Below are 11186 nucleotides of genomic sequence, written 5' to 3'. Positions count from 1 at the left end.
CCCCCCCCCCCACCCATCTGAAGAAGCAGAGACCACCCCCCCCATCAGAGCCAACCCCCCAAAGCGGTGGTGGGACCCCAAGCCCATGTCCCCCGTCTTTGAGGAACCACTCACCACCGGAGCCATCACCGCTGGTGGGACGGGGGTGGTGGTGGTGGTGGTGGCCAGGTCCCCGTGGCGCGATGACGTCAGAGGGGGGTGGGGGGTGGGGGAGGGGGTGGGGGGGGGTCATTGTTTGGGGTGGGAAAAGTGTCTGGGAGGAACTTCTCGCGCCCCGGTGAACTTCCTCTTCTGGTGGTGACCTTTTCACCGGCGCTTTCACATCGTCTTTCGGCCAGACCGCTTCCCCCCGCCACCACCTGTCCCACCACCACCTGTCCCACCACCCCCACCACCTTCTCCAAAGTTCTTCTCCTTCCCAGTCAAGGCCGCCGCCCCCACCGTCTACCCGCTGATCTCCTGCGAGGGCTGCCAGGACAAGGTCACCTTCGGTTGCTTGGTCAACAACTTCTTCCCCCAACCCATCACCGTCACCTGGGTCTCCAGCATTTCAGGAGAAGTTGAGACCTTCCCGGTCATCTACAGGCCTGGGACCTACTACACCCTCAGCAGCGAGTTGACCGTCCCAGCCGTCAACGTGGACAACGAGATCTTCCAGTGCAGGGTGGACCACAGAAGCACCGGAACCATCATCAAGAACATCACGGGTGAGGAAAAGGTGGTGAGGAGGTGCTCCAGGCATGGCACGAGGTCGTGGTGGACCTCGAAGAGGGGCTGGTGTCACTCCAAGGCCTGAACGAGGTCTTGGTGGACACCTAGATGACCCCTAGATGGGTTGATGTTTCTCCAAGGCCTGAACGAGGTCTTGGTGGACCCCTAGAGGGGCTGGTGTCACTCCAAGGCCTGAACGAGGTCTTGGTGGACACCTAGATGACCCCTAGATGGGTTGATGTTTCTCCAAGGCTTGCACGAGGTCTTGGTGGACCTCGAAGAGGGGTTGGTGTCTCTCCAGGGTGTGTGTGATGTCTTGGTGGACCTCTAGAAGGATTGACATTGCTCCAAGGCTTGCACGAGGTCTTGGTGGACACCTAGATGACCCCTAGATGGGTTGATGTTTCTCCAAGGCTTGCACGGGGTCTTGGTGGACACCTAGATGACCCCTGGATGGGTTGATGTTTCTCCAAGGCCTGAACGAGGTCTTGGTGGACCCCTAGAGGGGTTGGTGTCACTCCAAGGCCTGAACGAGGTCTTGGTGGACACCTAGATGACCCCTAGATGGGTTGATGTTTCTCCAAGGCCTGAAGGAGGTCTTGGTGGACCCCTGGATGGGTTGATGTTTCTCCAAGTCTTGCACGAGGTCTTGGTGGACCCCTCTCCCTGATGTCCCTTCTCTTCAGGTGTGTGTCCGTCAGAGAAGGTGACAATCAAGCTCCTGAGCGACCCGGTCCAGGACAGCTCGGAGGGGAAGGTCCTTCTGCTGTGCCTCGTGGAGGGGAGGACAGCTGGTGACTCCAAGGTGCAGTGGCTGAGGAACCACGAGGTGATGGACCTGCGGCAGGAGGACTACACCTGCGACCAGTGCTCCACGGAGAAGGCCACCTTCACCAGCAAGGTCAACGTCAGCCTGGAGATCTGGAACCTGGGGGCCGAGTTCTCCTGCAAGGTCACCCACCCTTCGCTGCAGGAACCGGCCATCCTCAACATCAGCACCTTCTGCTCAGGTGAGGCCGAGGAAGGCGCGGTTTCTTGGAGGACATGGGGAGGTGGAACATCTCAGAAGGTTGGTGGGCTCCACGGAAAGCCCAGAAGGTCCGTAGGGTTGGTGGGCTCCATGGAAAGCCCAGAAGGTCTGTAGGAATGGTTGGCTCCACAGAGAGCCCAGAAGGTCCGTAGGGTTGGTGGGTTCCACAGAGAGCCCAGAAGGTCCGTAGGGTTGGTGGGCTCCATGGAAAGCCCAGAAGGTCCATAGGGTTGGTGGGCTCCACAGAGAGCCCAGAAGGTCCGTAGGGTTGGTGGGCTCCATGGAAAGCCCAGAAGGTCCGTAGGGTTGGTGGGCTCCACAGAGAGCCCAGAAGGTCCGTAGGGTTGGTGGGCTCCACAGAGAGCCCAGAAGGTCCGTAGGGTTGGTGGGCTCCACGGAAAGCCCAGAAGGTCCGTAGGGTTGGTGGGCTCCACAGAGAGCCCAGAAGGTCCGTAGGGTTGGTGGGCTCCATGGAAAGCCCAGAAGGTCCGTAGGGTTGGTGGGCTCCACAGAGAGCCCAGAAGGTCCGTAGGGTTGGTGGGCTCCACGGAAAGCCCAGAAGGTCCGTAGGGTTGGTGGGCTCCACGGAAAGCCCAGAAGGTCAAGCCATTGGTCGGTTGGGACACGGAGAGGTGGTGGGGTGGGGGGTTGACCAGGAGGGTGGTCAGATGATGGAAAACCGGGTGGCTGGTTGGTTGGAGAACGTAGAGATGGATGGATGGTCAAGGTAGGTGGATGGTTGAAGTGGATGGTTGACCTTGGTGGGTGGTTGAACTTGGTGGATGGATGACCTGGGTGGATGGTTGACCTGGGTGGGTGGTTGGTTGACCTTGGGGGATGGTCAAGGTGGATGGTTGACTTTGGTGGATGGTCAAGGTGGATGGTTGACTTTCAAGGCGGATGGTTGACCTTGGGGGATGGTCAAGGTGGATGGTTGACCTTGGTGGATGGATGGTCAAGGTGGATGGTTGACTTTCAAGGTGGATGGTTGACCTTGGTGGATGGATGGTCAAGGTGGATGGTTGACTTTCAAGGTGGATGGTTGACCTTGGGGGATGGTTGACTTTCAAGGCGGATGGTTGACCTTGGGGGATGGTCAAGGTGGATGGTTGACTTTCAAGGCGGATGGTTGACCTTGGGGGATGGTCAAGGTGGATGGTTGACTTTCAAGGCGGATGGTTGACCTTGGGGGATGGTCAAGGTGGATGGTTGACTTTCAAGGTGGATGGTTGACTTTCAAGGTGGATGGTTGACTTTCAAGGTGGATGGTTGACCTTGGGGGATGGATGGTCAAGGTGGATGGTTGACTTTCAAGGTGGATGGTTGACCTTGGGGGATGGTGAAGGCGGATGGTTGACCTTGGTGGATGGTCAAGGTGGATGGTTGACTTTCAAGGCGGATGGTTGACCTTGGGGGATGGTCAAGGTGGATGGTTGACTTTCAAGGCGGATGGTTGACCTTGGGGGATGGTCAAGGCGGATGGTTGACCTTGGGGGGATGGTCAAGGTGGATGGTTGACCTTGGGGGATGGATGGTCAAGGTGGATGGTTGACTTTCAAGGCGGATGGTTGACCTTGGTGGATGGTCAAGGTGGATGGTTGACTTTCAAGGCGGATGGTTGACCTTGGGGGATGGTCAAGGTGGATGGTTGACCTTGGGGGATGGATGGTCAAGGTGGATGGTTGACTTTCAAGGTGGATGGTTGACCTTGGGGGATGGATGGTCAAGGTGGATGGTTGACTTTCAAGGTGGATGGTTGACCTTGGGGGATGGTGAAGGCGGATGGTTGACCTTGGTGGATGGTCAAGGTGGATGGTTGACTTTCAAGGCGGATGGTTGACCTTGGGGGATGGTCAAGGTGGATGGTTGACTTTCAAGGCGGATGGTTGACCTTGGGGGATGGTCAAGGCGGATGGTTGACCTTGGGGGATGGTCAAGGTGGATGGTTGACCTTGGGGGATGGATGGTCAAGGTGGATGGTTGACTTTCAAGGCGGATGGTTGACCTTGGTGGATGGTCAAGGTGGATGGTTGACTTTCAAGGCGGATGGTTGACCTTGGGGGATGGTCAAGGTGGATGGTTGACCTTGGGGGATGGATGGTCAAGGTGGATGGTTGACTTTCAAGGCGGATGGTTGACCTTGGGGGATGGATGGTCAAGGTGGATGGTTGACTTTCAAGGTGGATGGTTGACCTTGGTGGATGGTCAAGGTGGATGGTTGACTTTCAAGGTGGATGGTTGACCTTGGGGGATGGATGGTCAAGGTGGATGGTTGACTTTCAAGGCGGATGGTTGACCTTGGGGGATGGTCGAGGTGGATGGTTGACCTGGCTGGATGGTTGACCTTGGTCGCTGGTTGACCTGGGTGGACAGTCGGGTGGGTGCAGCTCCAACCCCCACCCCCACAAACCACCCCACGACCCCACACGATGATGATGGCCAAGGAGGCGCGACACCACCGTGACGGTGGCAACCAAGGGCGAGCATTTTGGGGGGGTGGGGGGGGGGTGGGGGGTGGGGGGTGTCACCAAATGTCTTCTCCCCACCTGACGTTTGGCGTCAGCCCAAGGTCTAGCGGCTCAACACCCCTCCCCCACCCCCCAGCAGATGACAGACCGGACGTGGAGGTCACCATCACCCCCCCATCCCTGGAGGACCTCTTCCTCAGCCAGAACGCCAGCATCACCTGCTTGGCCGTCAACCTGAAGTCCCCAGAGGACGTGAAGTTCTCCTGGAGCCGGGACGAAGGTAACGCCTTGGAGGCCACCAAGGGACCGGTGGTCAAGTTGGAGAACGGTCTCTACCAGATGAGCAGCACCCTCAAGCTCTGCGCCGACGAGTGGAACTCTGGTGAGAAGTTCACCTGCACCGTCAACATCCCCGACCTGGGCGAGCCCATCGTCAGGTCCATTAGGAAAGACACAGGTAGGCCCCCACCCCCACGTCCCACCCGCGGGGTCCTGGTGGGGGGAGAGTCCACTGGAAGAGGCTGGTCTACTGGGGGAGTCTACTGGAAGGGTCTACTGGAAGGGTCTGCTCTACTAGAAGGGTCTACTGGAAGGGGCTGGTCTACTGGAAGGGTCTACTGGAAGGGGCTGGTCTACTGGAAGGGTCTACTGGAAGGGTCTACTGGAAGGGTCTGGTCTACTGGAAGGGTCTACTGGAAGAGGCTGGTCTACTGGGGGAGTCTACTGGAAGGGCCTACTGGAAGGGTCTACTGGAAGAGGCTGGTCTACTGGGGGAGTCTACTGGAAGGGTCTACTGGAAGGGTCTGCTCTACTGGAAGGGTCTACTGGAAGGGTCTGCTCTACTAGAAGGGTCTACTGGAAGGGGCTGGTCTACTGGAAGGGTCTACTGGAAGGGTCTACTGGAAGGGTCTACTGGAAGGGTCTGGTCTACTGGAAGGGTCTACTGGAAGAGGCTGGTCTACTGGGGGAGTCTACTGGAAGGGCCTACTGGAAGGGTCTGCTCTACTGGAAGGGTCTACTGGAAGGGTCTGCTCTACTAGAAGGGTCTACTGGAAGGGGCTGGTCTACTGGAAGGGTCTACTGGAAGGGTCTACTGGAAGAGGCTGGTCTACTGGGGGAGTCTACTGGAAGGGTCTACTGGAAGGGTCTGCTCTACTGGAAGGGTCTACTGGAAGGGGCTGGTCTACTGGAAGGGTCTACTGGGAGAGGCTGGTCTACTGGGGGAGTCTACTGGAAGGGCCTACTGGAAGGGTCTACTGGAAGGGTCTACTGGGAGAGGCTGGTCTACTGGGGGGGCCTACTGGAAGGGTCTACTGGAAGAGGCTGGTCTACTGGAAGGGTCTACTGGGATGGTCTACTGGAAGGGTGTGGTCTACTGGGAGAGCCAACTGGGCCAGTCTACTGGACTGGTCTGGTCTACTGGAAGGGTGTGGTCTACTGGGAGAGCCAACTGGGCCAGTCTACTGGAAAGGTCTGGTCTACTGGAAGGGTGTGGTCTACTGGGAGAGCCAACTGGGCCAGTCTACTGGAAAGGTCTGGTCTACTGGAAGGGTGTGGTCTACTGGGAGAGCCAACTGGGCCAACCTACTGGAAGAACCTGGTCTACTGGAAGGGTGTGGTCTACTGGGAGAGCCAACCGGGCCGGTCTACTGGTGGAGCTCTGCCCCTCCCACCGCCCTTGACCTTCTCTTGCCCCTCCCCCCCCCCCCCCCAGATGTCTCCGTGAAGCCACCTTCCGTCTACGTCTTCCCGCCCAGCCGGCGGAGCAGCTGGCCCAGCAGGAGGTGGCCACCTTGACCTGCCTGGCTTTGGGTTTCAGTCCCCGCGACATCCTGGTGACCTGGACCCAGCAGGATCGTCCGGTGACCCCCGGCAGCTTCTCCACCTTTGGTCCTCAGGCAGAAGGTGACACCTACACGGTCTACAGCAAGTTGGACGTGCCGGTGGCCTCCTGGCAGCGCGGCGACACCTTCGCGTGCGTGGTGGGCCACCAGGGCATCCCCATGAACTTCGTGCAGAGGAGCTTGGACAAGTCCATGGGTAAACCCACCGCCGTCAACGTCTCGGTGGTCCTGGCCGACGCCGACGTCACCTGCTACTGAGCCGGGGGTGGGGGAGGGGTTGTCCGCCTGGGGCGGGGTGGGGGTGGGGTGGGGTAGGAGAAGATGTAATTCCCGCATCCGAATAAAAAAAACCGACCCAAAACAAAACCCGAAAAAAACGCCGAAAGCGCCGCGCGACGCGCCAACGCCAACTGGGCCGGTCTACTGGACCGGTCTGGTCTACTGGAAGGGTGTGGTCGACTGGGAGAGCCAACTGGGCCGGTCTACTGGACCGGTTCTGGTCTACTGGAAGGGTGTGGTCTACTGGGAGAGCCAACTGGGCCAGTCTACTGGACTGGTCTGGTCTACTGGAAGGGTGTGGTCTACTGGGAGAGCCAACCGGGCCGGTCTACTGGACTGGTCTGGTCTACTGGAAGGGTGTGGTCTACTGGGAGAGCCAACTGGGCCGGTCTACTGGACGGGTCTGGTCTACTGGGCTGGTCTGGTCTACTGGGAGAGCCAACTGGGCCGGTCTACTGGACTGGTCTGGTCTACTGGAAGGGTGTGGTCTAGCTGGGAGAGCCACCTGGGCCGGTCTACTGGACGGGTCTGGTCTACTGGACGGGTCTGGTCTACTGGGAGAGCCAACTGGGCCGGTCTACTGGACCGGTCTGGTCTACTGGAAGGGTGTGGTCTACTGGGAGAGCCAACTGGGCCAGTCTACTGGACCGGTCTGGTCGACTGGAAGGGTGTGGTCGACTGGGAGAGCCAACTGGGCCAGTCTACTGGACGGGTCTGGTCTACTGGGAGAGCCAACTGGGCCGGTCTACTGGACGGGTCTGGTCTACTGGACTGGTCTGGTCTACTGGGAGAGCCAACTGGGCCGGTCTACTGGACCGGTCTGGTCTACTGGAAGGGTGTGGTCGACTGGGAGAGCCAACTGGGCCAGTCTACTGGACGGGTCTGGTCTACTGGGAGAGCCAACTGGGCCGGTCTACTGGACGGGTCTGGTCTACTGGGAGAGCCAACTGGGCCGGTCTACTGGACCGGTCTGGTCTACTGGAAGGGTGTGGTCTACTGGGAGAGCCAACTGGGCCCGGTCTACTGGACTGGTCTGGTCTACTGGAAGGGTGTGGTCTACTGGGAGAGCCAACTGGCCAGTCTTCTGGACCGGTCTGGTCTACTGGAAGGGTGCGGTCTACTGGGAGAGCCAGCTGGGCTGGTCTACTGGACTGGTCTGGTCTACTGGGAGAGCCAACTGGGCCGGTCTACTGGACCAGTCTGGTCTACTGGGAGAGCCAACTGGGCCGGTCTACTGGACCGGTCTGGTCTACTGGAAGGGTGTGGTCGACTGGGAGAGGCCAACTGGGCCAGTCTACTGGACGGGTCTGGTCTACTGGAGAGCCAACTGGGCCGGTCTACTGGACGGGTCTGGTCTACTGGAAGGGTGTGGTCTACTGGGAGAGCCAACTGGGCCGGTCGACTGGACGGGTCTGGTCTACTGGAAGGGTGTGGTCTACTGGGAGAGCCAACTGGGCCGGTCGACTGGACGGGTCTGGTCTACTGGAAGGGTGTGGTCTACTGGGAGAGCCAACTGGGCCGGTCTACTGGACGGGTCTGGTCTACTGGAGGGTGTGGTCTACTGGGAGAGCCAACTGGGCCGGTCTACTGGACGGGTCTGGTCTACTGGAAGGGTGTGGTCTACTGGGAGAGCCAACTGGGCCAGTCTACTGGACCGGTCTGGTCGACTGGAAGGGTGTGGTCTACTGGGAGAGCCAACTGGGCTGGTCTACTGGACTGGTCTGGTCTACTGGACTGGTCTGGTCTACTGGGAGAGCCAACTGGGCCGGTCTACTGGACGGGTCTGGTCTACTGGGCTGGTCTGGTCTACTGGGAGAGCCAACTGGGCCGGTCTACTGGACGGGTCTGGTCTACTGGAAGGGTGTGGTCGACTGGGGAGAGCCAACTGGGCCGGTCTACTGGACCGGTCTGGTCTACTGGGAGAGCCAACTGGGCCGGTCTACTGGACGGGTCTGTTCTACTGGGCTGGTCTGGTCTACTGGGAGAGCCAACATGGGCCGGTCTACTGGACGGGTCTGGTCTACTGGAAGGGTGTGGTCGACTGGGAGAGCCAACTGGGCCAGTCTACTGGACGGGTCTGTTCTACTGGAAGGGTGTGGTCTACTGGGAGAGCCAACTGGGCCTGTCTACTGGACGGGTCTGGTCTACTGGAAGGGTGTGGTCTACTGGGAGAGCCAACTGGGCCGGTCTACTGGACTGGTCTGGTCTACTGGAAGGGTGTGGTCTACTGGGAGAGCCTGGGGGTGGGGCTATGGAAGGAGGACGGGGTGGTCTTCAACTGTGGAGGTCAACCCCGCCGCTGAACTCCTCCCAAAAACGGAAATTTCCCAAAACTGAGGGTTTCACCCCAAAAATCCCCGTGGTCCCTTTTGGAGGAGATTTTTGGGCGAAAACAAGAGGTTTTGGGGAAAAAACGGGTGGAAATGGTGGGTTTTTTTCCACCAAAAATCCTCGTGGTACAGATTTTGGAGGAGACTTTTTTGGGCGAAAACAAGAGATTTTCGGCAAAACCGGCTGGAAATGGTGGTTTTTTTCCACCAAAAATCCTCGTGGTACAGATTTTGGAGGAGATATTTGGGCGAAAACAAGAGATTTTGGGGAAAAAACCGGGTGGAAATTGATGTTTTTTTTCCACCAAGAATCCTCGTGGTCCAGATTTTGGAGGAGATTTTTGGGCGAAAACAAGAGATTTTGGGTCAAAACCCGGGTGGAAATGGTGGTTTTTTTCCACCAAAGATCCCCGTGGTCCCTTTGGAGGAGACTTTGGGGCAAAACCGGGAGATTCTGGGCAAAAATAGGTGATTTTTTCTTTTTTTTCCACCAAAAATCCCCGTGGTCCAGATTTTGGGGCGAAAAACGGGTGGAAATGTTTGTTTGGTTTTTTGTTTGGTTTTTTTTTTTGTTTTTTTTTTTTTTTTTTTTCCCCAGAAACGCCCAAAATCCTGGTGTCCCCTTTGCTGTTTAACGGGGATCGGTGAGAAGGATTTTGGGTGAAAAACGGGGGAAAACGTGGTTTTTTTTTTTTTGCTGCCTGGACCCAAAATATCTGATTCTTGGCTCTGGAGGACGAACGGAAAAACGGGTGGAGAAATGGGTGGAAAAATGGTGAAAACCGGTTTTTGAGTTTTTTTGGGGGGATTTTTTTTGTTGGTTTTTTTTTGTTGTTGTTGTTTTTTTCGGGTTTTTTTTGTTTTTTTGGTTTTTTTTGCGTTTTTTTTCCCAGAAACGCCGAACATCCTGGTGTCCCCTTTGCCGTTTAACGGGGATCGGGGAGAAGGATTTTGGGTGAAAAACGGGGGAAAACGTGGGTTTTTTTTTTTCACTACCTGGACCCAAAATATCTGATTCTTGGCTCTGGAGGACGAACGGAAAAACGGGTGGAGAAATGGGTGGAAAAACGGGGAAAACCGGGTGGAGAAATGGGTGGAAAAACGGGGAAAAACGGATGGAGAAATGGGTGGAAAACGGGGGAAAACGGGTGGAGAAATGGGTGGAAAAACGGAGAAATGGGTGGAGAAATGGGTGAAAACCGGGTGGAGAAATAGGTGGAAAAACGGGGGAAACCGGGTGGAGACATGGGTGGAAAAACGGGGAAAAACGGGTGGAAAAACGGAGAAATGGGTGGAAAAACGGGGAAAAACGGGTGGAGAAATGGGTGGAAAAAACGGGGAAAACCGGGTGGAGAAATGGGTGGAAAAACGGAGAAATGGGTGGAGAAATGGGTGGAAAAAACGGGGAAAACCGGGTGGAGAAATGGGTGGAAAAACGGGGAAAACCGGGTGGAGAAATGGGTGGAAAAACGGAGAAATGGGTGGAGAAATGGGTGGAAAAACGGGGAAAAACGGGTGGAGAAATGGGTGGAAAAACGGGGAAAACCGGGTGGAGAAATGGGTGGAAAAACGGAGAAATGGGTGGAGAAATGGGTGGAAAAACGGAGAAATGGGTGGAGAAATGAGTGGAAAAACGGGGAAAACCGGGTGGAGAAATGGGTGGAAAAAACGGGTGGAGAAATAGGTGGAAAAACGGGGAAAAACGGATGGAGAAATGGGTGGAAAAACGGGGGGAAAACGGGTGGAGAAATGGGTGGAAAAACGGAGAAATGGGTGGAGAAATGGGTGGAAAAAACGGGGAAAAACGGGTGGAGAAATGGGTGGAAAACCGGGTGGAGAAATAGGTGGAAAAACGGGAAAACCGGGTGGAGAAATGGGTGGAAAAACGGGGAAAAACGGGTGGAGAAATGGGTGGAAAAACGGAGAAGTGGGTGGAAAAACGGGGAAAAACGGGTGGAGAAATGGGTGGAAAAACGGGGAAAAACGGGTGGAGAAATGGGTGGAAAAACGGAGAAATGGGTGGAGAAATGGGTGGAAAAAACGGGGAAAACCGGGTGGAGAAATGGGTGGAAAAACGGGTGGAGAAATAGGTGGAAAAACGGGGAAAAACGGATGGAGAAATGGGTGGAAAAACGGGGGAAAACGGGTGGAGAAATGGGTGGAAAAACGGAGAAATGGGTGGAGAAATGGGTGGAAAAACGGGGAAAAACGGGTGGAGAAATGGGTGGAAAACCGGGTGGAGAAATAGGTGGAAAAACGGGGAAAACCGGGTGGAGAAATGGGTGGAAAAACGGGGAAAAACGGGTGGAGAAATGGGTGGAAAAACGGAGAAATGGGTGGAAAAACGGGGAAAAACGGGTGGAGAAATGGGTGGAAAAACGGGGAAAACCGGGTGTAGAAATGGGTGGAAAAACTGAGAAATGGGTGGAGAAATGGGTGGAAAAAACGGGGAAAACCGGGTGGAGAAATGAGTGGAAAAACGGGTGGAGAAATAGGTGGAAAAACGGGGAAAAACGGATGGAGA

At 56.5% G+C, this 11186-nt stretch overlaps 1 gene segment (V, D, J or C); it reads left to right on the top strand.

Moving 5' to 3' along the window:
• Positions 1 to 307: 307 nt before the first annotated feature.
• Positions 308 to 6324, top strand: LOC114010310 (Ig mu chain C region secreted form-like; the record flags this gene model as incomplete). The annotated part of the segment is given in 4 exon segments: positions 308 to 707; positions 1398 to 1721; positions 4349 to 4666; positions 5924 to 6324. Coding segments are annotated over 4 exon segments (1430 nt in total), but the record flags the coding sequence as incomplete, so codon positions are not given.
• Between the last annotated feature and the right edge of the window lie 4862 nt (positions 6325 to 11186).

Source organism: Falco peregrinus, unplaced genomic scaffold (assembly GCF_023634155.1).
Source record: "Falco peregrinus isolate bFalPer1 unplaced genomic scaffold, bFalPer1.pri scaffold_110, whole genome shotgun sequence".
Classification (NCBI taxonomy): Eukaryota; Metazoa; Chordata; class Aves; order Falconiformes; family Falconidae; genus Falco; species Falco peregrinus.
Note: the sequence above shows the minus strand (reverse complement) of the source record. Positions and strands in the feature narration are given on the sequence as shown.